At 42.7% G+C, this 20,741-nt stretch overlaps 1 protein-coding gene across 1 annotated transcript in view; it reads right to left on the bottom strand.

Moving 5' to 3' along the window:
- The window catches only part of dnah5 (dynein, axonemal, heavy chain 5), a 62,902-nt gene that overhangs the window by 18,822 nt on the left and 23,339 nt on the right, over nucleotides 1-20,741 (bottom strand). Inside the window, exons 50-72 of the mRNA XM_078790944.1 lie at nucleotides 20,354-20,558; nucleotides 20,018-20,160; nucleotides 18,704-18,838; nucleotides 18,203-18,325; nucleotides 17,909-18,122; nucleotides 17,603-17,826; nucleotides 17,214-17,412; nucleotides 16,962-17,134; nucleotides 16,672-16,802; nucleotides 15,052-15,205; nucleotides 12,974-13,241; nucleotides 12,339-12,462; nucleotides 11,690-11,797; nucleotides 11,122-11,236; nucleotides 10,691-10,867; nucleotides 8,710-8,913; nucleotides 8,083-8,262; nucleotides 5,041-5,178; nucleotides 4,450-4,585; nucleotides 4,023-4,204; nucleotides 3,378-3,512; nucleotides 2,711-2,866; nucleotides 339-521 (exon numbers count right to left, since the gene is read on the bottom strand). Of these exons, the coding sequence (XP_078647070.1) occupies nucleotides 339-521; nucleotides 2,711-2,866; nucleotides 3,378-3,512; nucleotides 4,023-4,204; nucleotides 4,450-4,585; nucleotides 5,041-5,178; nucleotides 8,083-8,262; nucleotides 8,710-8,913; nucleotides 10,691-10,867; nucleotides 11,122-11,236; nucleotides 11,690-11,797; nucleotides 12,339-12,462; nucleotides 12,974-13,241; nucleotides 15,052-15,205; nucleotides 16,672-16,802; nucleotides 16,962-17,134; nucleotides 17,214-17,412; nucleotides 17,603-17,826; nucleotides 17,909-18,122; nucleotides 18,203-18,325; nucleotides 18,704-18,838; nucleotides 20,018-20,160; nucleotides 20,354-20,558 (3,807 nt within the window). The remainder of the gene's footprint in view (nucleotides 1-338; nucleotides 522-2,710; nucleotides 2,867-3,377; nucleotides 3,513-4,022; nucleotides 4,205-4,449; nucleotides 4,586-5,040; nucleotides 5,179-8,082; nucleotides 8,263-8,709; nucleotides 8,914-10,690; nucleotides 10,868-11,121; nucleotides 11,237-11,689; nucleotides 11,798-12,338; nucleotides 12,463-12,973; nucleotides 13,242-15,051; nucleotides 15,206-16,671; nucleotides 16,803-16,961; nucleotides 17,135-17,213; nucleotides 17,413-17,602; nucleotides 17,827-17,908; nucleotides 18,123-18,202; nucleotides 18,326-18,703; nucleotides 18,839-20,017; nucleotides 20,161-20,353; nucleotides 20,559-20,741) is intronic.

Raw genomic sequence — 20,741 nt, 5'->3', positions numbered from 1 at the left:
ATGAAAACATGAAAGAAACTTTCATTCCCTGATGAGAAGGAAATGTAACGTTGATGCTCCTGATGGCCTACACGCCACAATGGAGCTTCAGGTTGTGCAGGGGCGTCAAACGGCGGATTGCATGTGGTGATGTTGCAGGGGGCATCCATCGTGATGGAAGGTGTTATCACAGTCATTAGCTGTGATATTTGTACCTGTGGGTATTATCGTACTACAACTACTTTTAAGGCCAGTTAGGATGAATGTGAACACACCACTCTTTTGAATAATCATAATAATTATTATTATTATTATTATCCTAGAACTGATGATGCTTTTTATGTAAAGGAGCCTGTCACCTGTTTTTCTTTGAGGATGACTCGGCCGAGAAGCTGGTCCTCCAGTCCTCTCATCGTTACCGTGAAGTCAATAATGGAGGTGCGGGCGCTGATCTCAGGGGTGTATGCCGGATTGGGAAGCTTGGTGGTCATATACAGTCTGAAGCCCTTCATGACGTCCACCTCTTTGTCTCCAATTTTCACCTGTAGAATGGCATATAACGTATAAGATAGTACAGCATCAAATTGTTAATTTTTTGAAAACACGCAACTCGGTCTAAACCGCTTAAGAGGCGAGTAACAGTGCTGGTGGAAGAATACAAGAATTCAACGTGTGCCTTGTGCTGGGCGGACGATAGTGTGAGCCTACACCACTGACCCACTGAAGAAGGATAGCATCACTAACAAGTTAACTTCCTACACTTTACGTCATGTCTCCAGAAGCAGGACTCCAATGAAACACAACGGAAAGCCATCACCACGGAAGAGAAAACGAACCTCATGAAAAGATCTTAGAGAGGGTAAAGGCCGCTCTTGTGGTTTCAACTACTCGACTCTCATGACCATCATTAAAAATAAAGATTATTGAATGCTAATGAATGCTAGCGGGGTAATGGACCCCACACGTCATGGCTAGGACATTTGGCTGCTTGCTTCCCAACGTGTAAAGATCAGTTGAGCACAGCTTGTCACCGCTTGTTAGACATGGATTCACTAAACAGAAGAGTTGAAAAAAATAATGTCATAATATTTATTTAATAATATATAAAAAAATGACTCATTGTGTGCTTTATGTTTTGAAAGTGTGCAGGAGTATATGATGATGATGGTGTATATACTCCATCCATGGAGTATATGATTTGCATAACATGTCTGAAGGGGTACGCAATGGTTAAAAGAAAAGACAAAAAAGAAAAAAAAGGAAAAGAAAAAAAAGAAAAGAAAAAAGAAAAAAAAAGACAAAAGACAAAAGAAAAGAACAGAAAAGGAAAGGAAAAAAGAAACGAAAAGAACCACGGATGAACCCGATGGACGAGTTGTGAAGCTGCCAGCCTGCATAGAAGAATAGAAGTCACACGTTTGTCATGACAGTCACGCTCACCTAGGCAGACGGCACACGTGGAAATGAACGACTGTACTGACCAGCAAGATGAAGGCGTGCAGGTTGCAGCAGGAGCAGCTGCTGGAGGTACGAGGTGTTCACGTACGTTCAATACGCGTGTCTGTTTGCTCTGATCAGCATTTAATTATTCATGGAAGTAAAACTTGTAATTATCCATCTGCCTGTTTGTCCCTAGAGCTGTCGGTTGCAGAAATCCATCCCACTCAAGCCTGGATATTACTAGAAATGAACGGATGGGGGGGGGGGGGGGGTGACGGGGGTCTCTCATTAGCGACTAAGAGACTCCTGGCTGAAGGTGTTTCTTCTTTAACCTCGTGCTCCTCATGCTGAGAGAGTGTGTGTGTTGTACGGTATATTTCATATGTGCACTGTGTATTTGTTCTGTGCATGATGGGGGTGGGGGGGGGTGCCACATCTGGGGAATAAACAAGATCATCCAAAGCCAGAGATGTGATAATGAGAGAGAAACGGCTGCAAGCAGACGTTCACGTGGCAGGTCTTATAATCTCCAGCTAAGCTCAGGTTTGTGGAGGCCAATTCCTGTATGAGGAATCGAATCACAATGAAAACATTCATCCTTCACAAAACCAAACAGGGAAGGCTTTTCTGAACATGCGAAGGTCAACTTTATTTTTCCATTATTTGAATGGGCACCTAGGTTCTAGGTTCAGACCACTGTACAGCAGCTAAATTTAAATATAACAAATATCTTTCAGTCCAGCCAGGATTTAGCAGACCTGTGTTTCGTGATGGTTGCAACCTAAAATGTCTGATTTGGTGGCATATTTTTTACCAAAGTTGCAGCAAGAGTTGAAATGTTTGCATCTGCTGGTGATTTGACAAATTGGTTATCAATGTTTTACACTTATAGATGCATTACATCTGTTTATGGTCATGACAGCAACTTTAGCTGTAAAGTTTAAAGTTTTAAAGCCTTAAAGTTTAGCTCTAACATGAGCTATTATTGGATGTTTAGCCGACTGTAGGAGACTGCATGGGTGTATGGGGCGTGGCCAAGTGGTTTAAAAAAGTGTCATTTGGAGCCGAAGAGGGATATCCATGGGATTAACACAATAATATTGAATAATATTGAAATATTGACAGCAATTTATTTGCCCCCCCCCACCCCCAGGATCTTGCGGGTCTTTTTGACATGCCTGATTTCAGAGTTCAGAGATCGGAATTGTTAACCCGTGGGATGAACAAGATATGAATGAACTTTGACACAATTTTTGACAAAAAGTTAGAATTGCCAGATTCCAATCCTTACCTTGTAAGTGGACCCGGTCTTGATGAAGTTTTTTTCGAGAATGTTATCGAGAGCAGGGTCCAACTCCTCCCCAACATCCTCAATCAACAGGGGGCGCCCAAGAGACAGACTGTCCTCCAGGTGGTTCTTGAAGTACTTGTGATTCAATGAGGTAATCTAAGAAGATGAGGACATATAGTAAATATATTAGCATTTGCCCTGACGAGAACCTCCTGATACGCAGACTGGCTTCAACCCGGGTTTGCATAAAGTATCTCCTTCTGGATGAGTCAGTGGGTCTCCTTTTGGATAACAACATAACGATGCATATTCATTGAATGAGGCCCCACTCTGTCTATATTGAATCTTTAATTGAATGAACACTGCATTAATTCAGCCCTGAGAGGCCCAGGGAGGAAGGGGTAGTTAATCCGATTACTCCTGAAGTATTACGCAGCACCTCCTCATGAAGCCGGGCAGAAACAAAAGCATTTGGACTCCACAGTCAGTATTGAATGTAAATATCAGTAAATATAATTAAGTTACAGTAATAGCTTCTGGGAAAAAATCAGTCCATGTTGTCACGATTCTTCTGAAATGGTGACTATTTTACACAAAATGCACATTGTACATATTGTAAACAGGACTTCATTAACATTAAACCAAGGTTATATTCATAAAAAATTACCTGTAGTTCACTCCTGGCCTCTTTGTTCCTGATCCAAATTTTTCCCTGTGTTTGTGGATCAATGAGGAGAGGAAAACGTGCAGCTTTGGTGCTGATGATGCCATTCTGAATGGACAGGTCATCATTGGGGAGCCCCTGTGAAAGGAAAGCATGCCTGATATACATTTTCCTTCTCAATATACATAATACATAATCATAGGGAATGGCATGCCTGTCTTTTCCTTCTGTCCCGTCATCTCTCAGTTGCACCCAAATTAAGCCTGGCTTACACCAGTCACTACGTCCCCCATCCCCTCCGATGCTATCTTGATACTTTCAAAGTTCTGCTGAAGTTCCCGTAAATCAATCAATCGACGAGAAACCATGACATTCGTGGACTATTCCGATTGCATCGTTCCATCGTTACGATCCTTCCATCAGAGTGAATGATGGTAGTCTTATTGAAACTGGAACTACCATCTGCCATCTTTGTTGAAAATGTTGATCCAAAATTGAAGGAGAAGGTGGGTTGTTGGCCTCACGTATGACTGGTATACGCACAGGAAATAATGCACTAAAAGCCAACCAATCACAGCCCTTGTCCGTGTCGCCCCAAAAAGGGAGACGAGGCGGTGCGGACACATGAGCAGCCTGTCAATCACTGACCTGTAAATTCCACTCACTGACGGTCGGCGCATCGATGAGCAGCTCAGTCAGATTGAGATTATTGCCAAACGGGATTTGACGCTGCTTCAGTTCATTCTGCCAGTCGCTCAGCAGGAGATTACGAAACTCCTGGTTGAAAGGACCGGAGTAAGATAGGAACGCTGTGGCTAGAAGTACGTCACCTAGAACCAAAAGGCAGAGTTGCAGGGGTGACACACACATTTGTACTTCATGTATGTCTCTCGATCGCTGATGGTCCAACTTATCTTGTCCCCCGGTCAATCACAAGCCAGATACACAATCAAGACCGACAACCATTCATACTCAAATTCAATGATTTCATATTTGAGTCTTCCTCAGTGAGAAACAGCGCTAACCAACCGGCTACTACAACACTCGTAAGTCGATATTTTGCTTCGAAACCCACCAACAAGACGTTTAGTCTGGGCAGCAAACTCTTTGCTCTGCTGGGTCCACCTCTCCTTCTCGCCAGCTAGGCCGCTAATCAGGCTGGAGGCCGTCTGCATCTTGTGTCTGCAACGCTCCGCGTCCTCCAGCAGAGTCTGAAAGCGAGCGAGGAAAGCGAGAGGTCAGGAGGTCGGTGTGAACTTAGTCTAGTTTTATCTTTAAACGTCACATGGAACAGTCCAAGTTTCTAAACTAAATGAAGGTGTGGAGTTATGAATTCCAGACCAGTAGGCTGTGTCTGTCCCCTTCTTCAAAAAATCATCTACTTAATTGCAAGCAATAAAGATGATTAAACAGCTTTAAAAGGAGCAAAATGGCCTTTTTTCAATGACATTGCAGACAATAAACTTGGCTGTCGGATTAAGGATTCCTCCGTCTGGCTTTCCACATGAAATCCAAAGGATATGATTTGTCTTTCTTTCAGGAGTCCTTTATTTTAGGACAGCTTTGTACTTTTATGAGAGCCGATGTTCTACTGGTTGGACTGGTCGGGCTCCAATGGCACACCTCCTGCTTGTGGCGGTCCCAGGATACGAAAGAAGCCACTGACCTGTTTTTCCATCATGGCCTTCTCATACTCGCCCTGCACCACATCCAGCTCTGCTTGCTTGGCGTCCAGCTCCGCCTGAGCCTTCTGGAAGTCTGCGTGAGCAATGGCCAAGCGATTCTGCTGCACTGCCAAGTTGGCCTGAGAGAGGAAGTAGGAAAATGACGGGACTCTGTGTTGGCTTTATTCCACGTGAAATGACTAAAAGGGTTATGACCTTTTCTCACAGCGCTGAAAAGTAGGTGGAGGGAGCGAGAAACCACAAATGATAGATGGACTTCTTAAATGAACACATTTGGAGACGGGATGGAAAATTGTTCACCCACTTTAACTCCATGTAAACACTGTCAGTAGCGTCTGTATCTATGATAAAAACACTGTAAAGCTATTTATAGTGTTACATGTATGAATGTGTATTCATAATTATATGATTAATTAACCAAATGACAGGAATTAGTGGTTGACTGTGCTAATAAGTGCTGAATGTCGTGATGTGCCATGAAGGCCACCAGCATGATTCACTCATTCATTCATTCATTCATTCATTCATTCATTCATTTTCTACCACTTATCCTCACGAGGGTCGCAGGGGTGCTGGAGCCTATCCCAGGCAATCACATGGCACCACATTCCAGTGCGGCACGTCTTTACTTGTAGATGTCAGCTTCTACTGTATGTGTTGGCGGCCATCGTAATCTGCCCGTGTCCTTCAGACTCCAGGGCGCTGGCCTCCGTCAAATCCACACTTGCAGCCATTGGGGTTGTTTCATTAACCAATCAAATTTCAGATTCACCCCATAAGGCCCACGGTGACATTGGCATGTTTTCGTTCTGATTGGTTAATGTCTGAAAGCCTATTGCTAACACTTGCTACTAACCGTCTTTTATGGAAGTCAGTATTGTGTTTCTTTGACTAATGTTGATATTTAATACCCACACTAACCAACTAAGAGGCAGTGAAACGGTATCTCTGCGTTCACGTGTTCTCGGTGAAAGCTTAAGAAACAGCGTGCAAAGAGGAAATTAAGCTATTACGTCCAATTTTAGAAGTAAAAGAGTAAATCGCGGGTGCAGACGTAAGTTTCTGGGGTTGCAAGTAACTGAGATTTCCAAGAGGAAATGAGAGACAAGCTTGAAAATAAAAAGGGATGATGCGGTGATGGGGGCAGCAAGGCACGAGGAAAGGAACAGCAGGAGAGGGGGGGAGTTTTTCATCCTGCAGAGCTTTGGTTTACATATATTTAGAGAGTACCGTACGTGTTGCTGCGCCAGTCTGATTGCATCCAAGTGGTACAGTCCAAGTGTGTAAGTGTTCATTTAATATTAATCGACATCTGAGAGGAGAGGACTATTCCTGTCCATCTCACCGTCTGTTTGTTTGGCACGCCGGCCCAGGAAGGGAGGCACCACATGGGCTGGAAATCAGAAAATCAATTTGCTAGGCTGGGTTTCATCCTGGGGGAAAATGTCGGGCTCGGGAATTTCTCATCGTGTGTTTGCATGACTGAATGTCAAAAGGAGATGGGATTGAGATGCGGGAGGTGGAGGTAAAGCGTCAAGAGGCAACAGCAGGAAGGAGGTGGAATATAAAAAGTGGCTGATTAAAACAGAATAGAACGGAATTGAAACCATGACATGTAGAATGTACTTAGTTCTATGGACAATTTCACAGGAACGTATGGAACAACCAATAAAGTGCAATAAGCTGGAACACACGTTTAACCTGAAAAATACCTCTATTGGATTTGTACTCGTGAATTTGATGGAATTATCCCTCAGCCAAACCTCTGACTGCGTTCAAATAGTGAGAACAAATTCAGTGTTTATTGGGTTTTTATTTTGTTTTCAATTTGAACTGGAGCAGACTTACCAAAGTAAAAGTCTACATAGTTTTTAGCTTTTTCCTCCAACATCTACATGAGCTGAAATGATACTTAAAACCATCCACAAGAGTTTTTATCAAGATATGAATGTTTGGGTCATGACTGCTGATCGTAGTTCTAGTAGTACTCAAGTAAATGAGATCACAAGATTAACATTTTGAGATAAAAGTTCAAAAAGTTCAAAGTTTAAGAAAAAAGTAGTGGCTTAAAAACCAGAATTTACGATATTTAAAATATGAAATGTGGTGTTTATTATTAATAACTGGCAAGGAACCATCGCATTACAGTCGTTTTGTTAGTCAGCTATGTTCACCTCTTCCTGTGATGTTGCTGTTTTATTCAACATATAAATATATATTTGCTGATGTGTCACGTTCTACTCTTTATTTTCAGAATGACAAACAGTTGTGGGTTGACGCCCGCTGTTGGGTGATGGTGGAAACAATCGAGCCCATGCAAACTGCTTATTATTATCATCCAGCCTCATTTCTTCCTCCTGTACTTCTCTACAATTTCTGACTGGTATTGAGATAGTCCAGACCAAGATCTCAGCCCGGGGAGATCATTTTCTGGGGTCTGCTCTAAAGAGATTAAATGGAAACTAAATGGAAAAAAAAGTCTTTATTCTTGCTTTGTGTTTTTGGGCCGCATAATCTGCCAAGCATTGCAGCCAAAACATTGGGGATATGAATTCATCTTCTCTCATATCAAATCCAGACTTAGCAGCAGCCCGTGGCTGTGTTCTCCACTGACGTTTGTGGTCCCTTTTGTCAGTCAGCAGGACTGCAGGACAGCAGGAAGCAGGCCAAGGACTTTAGCATCCATTTTAGATGTGCTTTTTGTAATATTTGTAATGAACACGGGCCGCACGGTGCACGAGTGGTTAGCATGTTGGCTACAAAGTCAGGAGATGGGACAATCTGGGTCTGAATCTCCACTTGGGCACCTCTGTGTGGAGTTTGGAGTGGAGTGGAGTGTGGCTTTCCTCCGGGTACTCCGCTTCCCTCCCACATGGTTGTTTGTCTATATGTGCCCTGTGATTGGCTGACCAGCCCAGGCTGTACCCCGCCTCTTGCCCAAATCAGCTGGGATAGGCTCCAGCATACCCAGTGAGGATAAGCGTGTAGCGAGCATCACATTTAGTGAAGATAAAGAAGATTACCTTCAAGGGCAAGACCTCCTTGTTGATGGAAAAGAAAGACGCCATGGCTTTAGTCCAGGATGCAAGCCCGGCCACGTTGCCGCATACCCTCTTCGCTGTTTCAATGTTGTAGTCCGGCATGTCAAAATAGGGCTGCAGGAGCTCCACCATCTCCTCATTAATGGTGTCCTTGGGGAATTGCTGTAAGGAGAAAATGAAAGCGTTGGAAAGCAGGATACAGGCGGTTTGCTTTACGTGGGGAAAACGGGAATAAACAGTCCAGGTGGGGGGAAAGAGCAAGTCCGTGATGCTCAGCAGTTGCAGGTCGGATGCACTAACGAGGGGAGAGAATGTCAGCCCTGTGGCGTTGCTCAAGTATGGAAATAATAGAATTATTGGGATAGAATGATGATGCATTATACGTAGTTGCTCCACTTCGAAGTCATTAGTATTCTTTATTTACATTTCAATGTAACAGTTGTTTTTATAGAAGTATATTTCAGTCAAAACAAAGAAAAAAACTGTATAAATTCGTATAAGGAGGCAATCTGGGCCTCCAGATGAACGTGGAGGTCGGCCACTCTACTGTACTTAGTAGCAGTAGAGTAGAGTAGAGTAGTAGTAGTAGTAGTATACAGTAGCGTATACCTGTAGGCTGCCCAGGAAGTTTCCTGCTGTCATGAGTTTAAGAGACTCCTGCCATGATGGAGTGTTGCAGTTCTTTTCCGGGTCGATCTTTACGGGGTTGACCCGCCTCTGGAAGAGCAGCAGCACGCAGTCCATGATCCTCATGATGAGGTGGGGGGGGCGGCCCAGTGTGCGCACCGTGGCGATGTCCGATGGCTTGATTGTCTGAGTGGACAAAGGATGGAAGAGCTGGAAGTCAATCTGGACATTTTGGGAAGACTCTTTAAGTCACTGGTGTGTGTGTGTGTGTGTGTGTGTGTGTGAGTGACAGGAAGAAAAGAGAGAAGTCACTTGGCGGTCTCTTGACTGGAATATACGGCCACTTCCTTCTTTCGGTTAAAAATACGTATGTTGTGTTATATTCATGGAGTCAATATCATATTAAAGACTGTCTGGTGTTCTGTTTTTTTCTTTTTTTTGTCGATTTTAATCAATATGTTTTCACACACTTTGCAACTTTATGACTTTATAACACAACAAAAGTTGATTTGTAGCACCGCTGAATAAAAAAACTGGGTTAAAGGCAATTGCAATGCAAATGCAATGTAAATATATGTGTGCTTACACCAGTGCAACATCAAACAGTGTTATGGAGAAATCAATACATGCCAGATGGACACATCTGCATCAACTTGTTAATAAGATGAACACAAGGAAAGTAGGCTGATTGATGGACTTGATGTCAAAACCACTGATTGCAAACTACAAGACACTTTAAGCACAAGTAAGAACGCTCGTGTGCAGCCAGCAGTAAACTTGCTGTAAAAGTCATGCTGCTTATACGTTCTTCACAGTCAAGAAAGATATGCTGAAACTTTGCCCTGCATATTGTCTTACTAGTTAGGATGCATCCGCTTTTATGTCCACCACAGCAAGACAATCATTCTAATCACGGACCTGACATTGTAGCTTTGCATGCTACCCAGGAGGCAAGCTTTAATTACAACACGGCTTCTCACCCCAGAGCGCCATGCTGACTGTAGACACCCCCGCTGTCACACAGAAACACTGGGGGGGGGGGCGCTCTGTTTTCAAGAGTTCTCTCTGGATCACTGTTTGTTATTCGGCTTTGTGACCATAAGTCATGTATTATATTTATATTTATTTATTTATTAATGCACGACCAGTCCAGGGTGTACCCCGCCTCTCGCCAAAGACACCCTAGTGAGGATAAATGCTGTAAATGCAATATATGTATTATGTTTGATGTAAAGTATTTCTATAATGCCTCATATTAACTCACTAGCAAGATCTCAGTGTATAGACTGGTCATATATCTCATCTCGTTTCATATTATCTGCATACTGTATTTGTATATAACTGGGTAAAACTGTTGATTTTGTTAATACTTGGGTTGTTTATATTGTTTATTTTTATATATTGTGTATTTCGTACTGCTTAACTGATTCTGTACTCTTGCTGCTGTGCAATGCAAATTTCCCCACTGAGGGACGAATAAAGGCATATTTTATCGTATCTTATATTATAAGCGGCATAGAAAGAGGATGGATGGACATCCGGTTGCACTACTTCTTCATCTGTATCCGCCTCTCAGCCTCATGCCAACCTATCTGTTTCTCTTAATATGAATATGTAATAATCTGAAACACCACAAGAAAAAGAAGCCGATGATATACTGCCATGCATATAAGCCGAAAGAGGTTCCCATTCAGTATACTGAGGGGTTTTTTCTAAACCTTTGTGACTCCCTCTGGGCAAATTTATTCTGCCACTGAAGTTTGAGTGCAGAATATAAACAGGCTGAAAACGTAGCAACTGATGCAAAGCAGAGAAATATTTCCATGAGCCACTTTGCCAGACTGACAGAAGATATACGACACGTGGAAGGAATTCTGTTTGATTCAGAAGCTAACCCCCGCTCGCGTTTCGCTAAGAAACACAACAAGTTGATATCAAAAAGGTCATTCCATCGTTTGCATACCTGCAGCGCTGCCTCAGCCTCCTCCAGCGCAGGCTTGGCGGCTTCAAGTTTTTCTTCTGCAATGGCCTTGTCCGCTGAGATCCTGTCCACAATCGCCTCAGCCTTGTCCTTGACCTTCTGGACCTCCACCTTCACCCGCGCGGCTGCCTGGGCTTTGACCGTCACCTCTTTCAGCACCTGGGAAAATACCCAAATGTACTGCGATCGATGTACCTCACATGATAGAAGCATTTCCAGAAGACAAAACATAAGGAAAAATATAATGATGTTCAACATTTTTGTACCGCAGCATGACTCATCAATTTTGTTGATCACGTTGCTGTAAAATTGTAACATTTGTGACATACTTTAATGCACTTTGGAAGATGCTGTTCATAAACCCACACACCTACACTAACTAATTAACTAACATCACGACGGCTTTAACTCACCATGTCAGCCTTTTCATTGGCCACCTGGAGTTCCTTCTCTTTCACCTCCAGCTCCTTGCTGAGTGCCGCCACTGACTCGGACGCCTCCTTGAGCTTCTGGAGGCCCGTGTTCATCCTGAATAGAAGCATTGTGAAACAAATACGGAATTGACGTTGTGACTGTCACCACCGTATGGCTCAAACTTACATTTGGGTTCACCCATCAGATTACAAATATGAAGACATGATCAAATAAAAAAGCAACTGAGATGTTTTACAATAAAACAGTAGCAGCCATTTTGTTCCTGGATAAACTACTTGGATCATGTCTTTATGTCCTGCTCATCCAATCCTTTTCTTTCCATTAGGGCGTCACTTCCTATTGACTAAGCAATGTGGAATTGTAATGTCTGGCACACTTTGACAATCAACATGTGAGAAAAGCTGCTCCATGCAGTAATTAAGGCCAGTTACTCGTATGTGTTACAAAAAGTATCACATAACACATACATGATGTAGATGTACATGTAGATGTTAGCTAAGGAAGCCAATACAAATCTACGGATATTTCATTTTGTTGCGGATTTACCTGTTAGCCAGCGTTTGGACTTCAGACCTTTTTTCCTCATAGATGCTCTTGTAGCCTTGGATGAAGGAAAGGTAGGACTTGGGAGTGACGTGGGTGGAGCGGCGATATCTACATTCAAATTGGAATACATATGTTTTGATGGAACTATCAATGTTCTTTGTGTCCTATTCATAGTATCTAAAGGCGACCTATTGTGCTTTTTACACTTTTATGACCAATAAATGTTGTTATTTTGTTGTATTCTCGTGTTAAATCGTGCCAAAGTGACCACTTTTCAATTAGCTCTCCAAAGGCTGTATTCATTTATTATCAACTCTCATACTCACAAAATTAGAAAGTGGGGTTTGGCAGAAGTCTGGAAATACGGTACTTAAGGGAGTGTGCTTGGAAGTGTGACCAATCATAGCGCAGTGGGCGTGCTCGGTGGAACTTAAAACAGACTGTTTTGGAAATTCAAAGAAATACCGCTGGAATAGGTGCAGATTCTGGAAGATCTAAATAGTTTTCTGTTCGGGTTATTGTGTATAGCGGCTCAGTAGGATTACACATCCCAATACAAAGGGCTGAAAAATGAGCATAATAGGTCCCCTTTAAGATATATATATATAGTATGAAGTACGTCACTGATCAGTATACTGCATGCGTGTACCTCTGGAAGTAATCCACACACTTCTCAGCCACCCCATCCTGGAAGGAGCCCATGCATTGAACGACCTCACTCTTGACTTGGAGTGAGCAGTCGATATCAAACACAGACACAAAGTGCTCTGAAACTGGTGAGAAAAATCATAGACCCACATAATCATCATATTGAGCCATGAGCTGGACCACCTAGGCATTATGTCCTGTCAGTCATATCGGAAGCTAAGACTGGTGTTTTTTTGTTTTTTACCCCGTTGGCATTTTAATATCAACACTGGTTTACTTTTTGATTTGAGCTTGCATGATATTCCCAGATTCTAAATGCTGGGTGCCCGATCAGTTGATAAAGATTCCAGTCTGGGAAGAATTCCTCTTAGTAAGAGACTGGTGGTAACAGTGCACACTGCTGCCTTTCATAGCAGAGGGCATGGGTTCAATTCCCGGGAGGAAGGGCATCTGGCATAAAAGCTAAGACAAAATCACTCATGCGATGATTCACTGTGGTGAACCCAGACAGGGAAAAGCCGACAAGGGAGGGGGGGAATTTGTGTTTAACATTAAAGGTTGTTGGTGGGACAATCCTGTTTTCAGAAGACCTATTTGACACCTGATGTACGGGAAGTATTGAAAACAAACATTTACCTGCAACAAGAGCATCTTTCGGCCAGCGCCTGAACCAGTCCATTGTGCACCCGGATATCAGCGCTGGGAATTTTAACGCCCGGTTGCGAAACTTTTCCCCAACAGGTGAGAAACACAGAATGACGTGAAGGTTGTGTCGTACTCGTGACATAAAGTACTCGTACAGGTTTTCATTGGTCGGCGGCCGCCTCAGGAACTCTCGCTTCATGATCGGGACGAGATCGCTGAGAATCTCATCTATTTCGTCCCGGGCAAACAGGTTGGACACCTGAGGATGTCAGAAAGTAAGATGCTTAGATTAGCGTGATGCTGTGTTTAATGGAACTGCCAGGAACAGATGCGGTGGCGTAGTGGTGAATGGCTCGCATGGCAGTCCGGTCCCGCGCGTTTAAAGGCAACGAGATTGGTTAAGATGACCCTCGTCCGTGTTAAACCCCCTCACGCCTTGTCCCCTCCCTCTTTGCCACTTGCACCGGTAGGAGGGATGGAGGTGTGGGTGTGCCACGCTGCGCCAGATTGCACTGCTCACGAGAGCCCTTTGTTTCAACAAAAGTATTTTCAAATTTCTGGAGATCAATTAAAACAAAACATGTATCAAAGCAACAAAGAAATATCAGGTTAAATAATGCTGACTCATTCGTTCATCACTCGTTCAACACTCGGTCATCACTCGTTCATCACTCGTTCAACACTCGTTCATCACTCGTTCATCAGTCCTTTTGCAGGCCATTTGCAGGAACATTGTCCAGTTTCAAGTTATTTAAAGATACCAATTATGTCGACACAGCTGAAGAAAGGCAGGCAAGGTTGCCTCATCTCATCCATCACATGGTTGCCATGCTGCATGAGGTACAACAACATGAGGTAGAATACTACGTAATAACTGGCAAAGGTGATTACTCAATGATCGGTTCCACTGTAGCTCACATAAAGCTTATAATTGCAAGTACAGTATTAATTTGTGCTGAGTGATTAATGGAATCCGTCCGGGGACATTTTGTTCTTGGTTAATTGGCTTTAAGACCGTGCATTAGTTTTACAGTATTAATGGACCTTGGATGGATCGAGTCTGGTTAGAAGTCAGTCTGTGGACTGTGATATTTATATATTTGCATGACTGCCAGGACGGTACATTTGACATATTATTGGCAAGGGCAAGTGTGAATACAGTATATACATAATTGCTTGAAAGAAAATGAATTGTTACATGTGTGAAAGTGAAAGTGAAAGTGAAAATGTATTAATGAACAACTGGTATAAAAGTGCGCTGACAAGTCTTAAATAATGCAGTCTATACAGGACTGTATCAACTTGGGGGCACGAGTGGGCACCCACGTAAGAACATTGTGGAAAGCTTTATACTTCAGCTCGTCATCAAAAGATGCGATGCGAAGAGGAAAGAAGATAACAGTGTTGAATGTGTCACTGGGAATGGGTGAGGCGGGGAAAGGAAAGACGGGTGATGGGAGAAAATTGTGAGAGAACAAAGGCAGGACATGATGATGTGAGGTAAATGGAAGGTAAATTAACCATAACAGAGACGGGGGTTATGAAGTTTAGGTGTGAAGAACACAAGAAGACAGAAAATACAAGAATAAGCCGAGAAAGATCAAGCCGGTGAGGAAAGTATAGGAAGCAAAGAGCCGGTAAAGTGCTGAGGAAACGCTTTAGTTGCGTTGGAAAGCCTGAAAAAGACACACATTGCAAGGAGTGGTGATGGACACTGCATCAGACAAATGTGCTAACAGTGGTGCTTGACCTTGAAGGTCAACTTTGAAGGTACCTGCTGCTGCTTTTACTGCTGCAGGAGAAATCCATTTGGAACTTGGAGATGAGGAAGCCTGCAAACTCTTGAAGTCTTTTCTAAACTTTGTTTGTATGTTGTAGAAACCAACATTTTATGATGAAAAATCGTTAGGAAATAGTCATGGCCTAATTTTTACTTTTATTTTTTAGGTTTCCCTGCATGATTGTATCCGTCCATCCATCTATCTATCTATCCATCCTCAGCAGCAATGCTCAGCAAAAAATAAGTCCTCTCAACACATTTTGACATTTGTTCCAACAAAGCTCCTCACCTCTCCAGATGACAGAACGTTGTTCATGTATTCAAGGAAGGACTCTTCTTTGATTTCATTGTCAGTGAAGATGAAGCTGATGCCTTTTCCGAGCAGGCCTGCCGTCCTGTACAAACCTTTTAGGTCGTCCATCAAGTTGGTTGAGTTGTAGGACCTAAAAAAAAAAAAAAACGGAACAGTTTTCCATTTTTCCAGGCCAAGAATAAAAATGTGCATGCTTGTGTATGTACTGTATATAGAGTGATGCAAATGATGTTGGAGTTGGGCATGATGCACTAAAAATGTGTGAATATAAATGAGTGTTGAGATGCTTATAAATATGGCTATACCATAATAATGTTTTTTTATTTTTAGAATTATTTATACATAGGATTCTAAAACATAAGTCAGTGTGCTGGATATAATAATATGCATTACATATTCAATTTTCTGCTTGCGTGCCTTTTGCACACCCCTGCATCTACTGGTGTTTGCCTGTATGGGAATTTCACTGAACTGCAGAAACTGGTGGAAAATATGAACTTAGGAGGGAAGTGATGAGAAAATGAAAAAGGACGAAGAAGGATGGCTGAGGCAAAAAAAAAAAAGATGTTGGTAAGACACTCATCGTGTCGGGAATGAAAGTCAAATCAGGGAAAAAAGCAGGTACAACTTGAGTGTGCATGTGCGTGTGTGTGTGTCTGTGCGTGTGTGTGTATGTGCATGTGTGCATGTGTGTGTGTGCGTGTGTGAAATGAAAGCAGCAGAGGAGAATGAAAAAGGAACAAGCAGAGGAGAAGAGAGGATTTGGAGACAAGCGATTGTCATCCCAGTTGTCTCTGTGGGGGCCATAAGGAGCAACACGAGGATCCCTCATTAATGCCAAGTAGCCACACTCAAGTCTGCAAGGAAAATCTGAAAGGAAATCCGACTGAGACCAATGCACATGGGGACAGGGGAAGAAGAAGCAAAAAGTAGGCAGAAGTGGCACAGAACACAATGAGGCAAGACACAAAAAGGCGAGACAAATGAATCAGTTGGGGGGGGGGTTCCACTCAAACTGCAATGAAAAGGAAACGTCTCACAGGCGACAATGAAAATGTTCCACAGAGGAAGTTCAGTTGATGCTGGAATGAGGCCTGGAAGACTTTCAGCAAATGCATCAGTAGGCTTCAGTTTCACTGGAGGGGGGGGGGGGTCTCTACCACAGCTCTGGATGATGTTTGATGTGTTGCCACAATAAACAAACAAAAGTACTTTTGTATTCCAGACACTAAAATGATTCTGATTCTAAATATTGTGCAAAAAGACGTACTTTTGCGTACGTAGAAAACGTTTTAGATCTTGGAGTTCAGGTCTGTTAGAGCAGAGGCCATCATTTTAGGATGTATGGATTTGAGATTGTGATGTTGTAGGCTACAAGAGGTATTTATAAAATAAAGGGTAATCATCCAGTTGTTACTTTAATGGGCATAAATAATTCCTTCACATGGTAACTGAAGAAATCTACTGTACAGAAAAACATTTCATAAAAATTAGAATGATGTCCCAAAATATCAAAGACCTCTAATGTAAATGTTATGTGTAACTTGTTAGATTGTGTCAGTGTACCTTGTGTATTTGTGTGTGTGTGAGTACTACCGTGTCAGAGTGATCTGGAAAATCTCATAACCAGCGATGAATGACGCCAGCCTTGTCAAGCTCTGTTTTCCTGATCCTCCAACTCCGACTAACAGGGCATTACCTCCGGGTGTCCGGATTATCCTCGACACCTAAAGCGTACACATTCACATTACAGTACAGAACGTGTTTTTTTGGTATCATCTCAGATAGATTTTATTCTCAAAGTGACTATTAAATGGTTAGGCTTAACAATAAATGATTGAACGTGTGGGTCATTGTTGTGTTGTTAAGTGTGAGACCCACATTACCTTGACTAAATGTATCATGGCATCCTGAAAGAAGACCATGTCCATGCCAGCCCCCCTGACACTCTCATTGTAAAGACACAGGAACATGTTCAGTCGACCCTTTAGGCTCTCAAATGACTCAATGGGTTCGTACACTTTAGGCAAATCCAGATCAGAATCTTCTGGCTCCTCTCCTATAATGGAAACATTTCGTATTAGAACTCATTTTGGATAATAACTCCATATTATTACTCCAAAGTACTATGTGACTACCAGTTGTTTCAGGTGTGTCTCGCAGGAAGTCGACAAAGTATCTGTCCACGCCAAGGTCTACTATGTTCCTATGGTCTTCTCCAAGTGTGTCCCCCACCAGTTTTGCCAAAGCCTGGTCGAACCAGTCCACTTCTTCAGGCATGATAAATCGGTCAGCTATCACCCGTTTGCACTCGTGCTTCCATAATGCCAAAAGCACCTGAAAAATTGATTAGTCTGCTATGTGAAGGGAAACAAATGACTGGCGGACAGAAAAACAGTGTGTGTGAATTCCATGAAGCAAAGACACGGAGTAACGTTACATAAATATTCTATTCTGGTTCACTCGTATTGCTGCGTTTGGTGGTAAACTGATTTTCTTACACCAACTTACACCATAAATCCCTCACCTGTGTGGAGTTGACCACCTCGGCGCTGGTATTTAGCATGCCTTGCCACACCCTGGACAGATCCCTGAGGTTGAAGATGTAATGGAACTTGGCCGGAGTCGGAAGCATCTTAACCTTGGTTAGCTGCCAAAGATGGCGAGTCATGGACACCAGAAAGGTCACGGCGCTTCGAACCTCATCAACAAAACAGCGGCGTGCACAGAAGTAGCCTTCACCAATTACACCTGGATAAACATATCGAGGTGACCAACACTACCATCACCACGCCAACAGGCTTTAAATCGTACTGGGGCTTTTTGTTCTCACCAAAGATCTTGTCAATGGAGGAGTTAGAAGGTAGGGTGCAGTTAAAGATGGCAAACTGTCTTTTCAGCCTTTGGGGGATGTCATTACGACCTCCTCCTGGATGGATCATCGCTGCCAGGAACTGGACGTCTATGATACCGGTGAACTCGCCTGGCTTTTCTAGATTGAAGAATCCATTCTGTTCCATCAGTTGTCGGACAATCTCATTTGTCACCTGAAGCCAAAATGATAAGCATTGTGATGCGTTCAGTGGGATAATGTTACTATGTTACTGTTTTGGGCTTTTTTTCAAACCTGATCTCCCCACTCGTTGATGACAGGCATGTTAATATCATCAATGAAGATTGACATTTTTTTCCCGGCTGGGGGTCCGTAGGTGCTGCCCATCCTCTTATCCACATAACTCTCAACAGTTCTCTAAAAAGAAAAAGCTGAATTTTGAGACATATTTCGGAGGAAACAAGACAACAAGAAATGTGGTAGACAAAAAGCCAGAGAGCAAATTCTCCCGAGATACGCTCTGGGACATAATCCATCATGACAGCCTGATCAATATGCTGCTAAACCATGTACAAAGACACGGGCCCCACCTCCAGCCTGCACATCGTTAATCAGGCTGCACGCTGATCAATATGACTGAGCATTCTCATCCGTGACAGACGAACCATCTTAAATCTAACTTGTTCATTTTAAGGCCACAGACTGGTTGAGCCTGAAGCATTACGACTAAGACACTGGTTTCCAGCCGAATATCCAATGAATGGATGGCGGAGAAGATGGATGCTTGGACTTCACCTGGAACATGAGTGGTGTGGTGGCAGAGGAAAAATTAAGACTTTTGCCCATGTGGGTCTCAGCATGAAGCTTTGACATGTAACCCTTAATCATGACTGTTTTGGCTGTTCCTTGCTCTCCGATCAGCAAAACGGCCTGAAAAACAAGAAGTGTGGGGTTATTTTTTCTTTCACAGCAAAACTTAACTACAGCTTCAATTTATCAGGAAAATAAAGGCAGAATATATTTCGTGAGGTTCTCCCGACAGTCTTTAGAACAAACTAACTGGAACTAACTAGGCAGGCCCTTCTAGCGTTGTTAAAGAGACTAATTCAAGCATGCTAGACCCTTTATGAGTTCCATGTAGTGGTATATTTAATGGACTTTTATGGAAAATACTGACCATTATTATATTATATTATTATTATATAATATTGAACTATTTCAGGTCTTTTATCAGAGCAGAAACCAGCCAAGTGTGTCCAAGATGGGTCTCGTCGGTAATTTATAAAGTTTTTAAATTTAGAGAAGAAATGAAAGGTACTCTTAAGACTAAAAGATGTGTGGCATTATGGATTCCATACTTCATTGACTCCATTAAGGTCCAATTTCACTTCAGTCTATCAGTCTATAGTAACATGCAGTATATTATGGACAAAAGTATTGAGACACACCTTATGAAAGTAATCAGTCAGGGTTAGGTTAGACCCTCAATTTTTACATCTTCCTTACAATTTTCTCTTGTACTCCAGTGCATGAAGTAAGGTCAATAAAAGCATGCTTGGCTGAGTTTGGTATGAAAGATGGAGTTCCGTCCTTACACTGAGAGGAAGGACAGCATCACCTATGTTCTTTTTAGTTACGATTTAAGATTTCTGTCTAGTATGACTCCCAAGGCAGTGAGGCGGACTCGTCTGGCGACAGCGTGTAAAAGTGAAAGTGACATCCTAATCGGCACAGTGGAGACATGGACATCGGGTGCATGCTCGGTCCAAGCTGCTGAAATGCGGCGATCATCATAAATGATACAGAACATGAATATGTGAAGGGATCCTACGAAAGGGACAGTGATAACAGCATAAGCAGTGCAGTGGCTGATTATTGACATTTCCTCCTCCCACTAAGCCTGTCTCTCACTTGATCTGTCTTGATTTGTTCAAGAATATATGGTTCTTTGAAAAAAACAACACAAAGCAGCTTCCTGTTTAACATGAAAAGGCAGAATTACATTTGAAACATTTTCCCCAAAATTGTCCCTTATTACCCGGCCATCCCTTATAACCCCTTTTTACGATATATATTGTATAACGTATATTGTCGTCTTTGTTAAATCACCTTTCCCTGCTGGGCGATGGTTTGTATCAGGAAGTCTGTTCGAACATTGTCCACGTTGGGTACCAAGATGGAGCTGTACTCCGGCGTTATTTCCAAGGGGTAAATATATTCCTCCACTCTCGTGCTCCAGTGGACCCATTGACCTGGTGGGAAATGAATGCACATACATTGGAGCCCCACGGAAAATCAATGGATTTTGTGAAAAGAAAGTGTCCTCAAACAGAGGGAATATCTCCTTATCTCAATATGTAACTTGGAAAATGTGACAAGCAAAAGCATGACAGGAACAATGCTGCCAATTGGTCTCATTTCATCAGCCTTTGTTTTATCACCTACCATCTGCGGTGACGTGGTAGTCGAACATGGTGTCCTCGCTGTCCGGACAGATGTCTGGTAAGTTTAGGTGGATAGCGCCATTTCCTCTCAGCCACATCTCCATTTTCTTTCGATTATCCAGTTCAAGAACAGCTCCTGCGCTCCACATCAGAGCAAAGACATAAAGGCGCTCCAAGTGCTCTTGAGATAGGTCGCCAGACTGTTCCTGTGAAGTAATCATGAAACCATGTGCATGGGTTTAAAACCATGTGCAGATTGTTAATGACGGTATAATTGCATTGTGACTCCAGATTGCCTACTTTAGCATTCGATGCTAGTGGTTGACCAGCCAACATGTGTTGTGTTAGCACAAATGTTCTTATGTTCATGGTTAGTTTACCACGTTGGG

Source organism: Doryrhamphus excisus, linkage group LG5 (genome assembly GCF_037039965.1).
Source record: "Doryrhamphus excisus strain RoL-2023G ecotype Guam linkage group LG5, RoL_Dexc_Guam_v1.1, whole genome shotgun sequence".
NCBI classification, from domain to species: domain Eukaryota; kingdom Metazoa; phylum Chordata; class Actinopteri; order Syngnathiformes; family Syngnathidae; genus Doryrhamphus; species Doryrhamphus excisus.
This window is presented reverse-complemented; position numbering and strand designations above follow the sequence as displayed.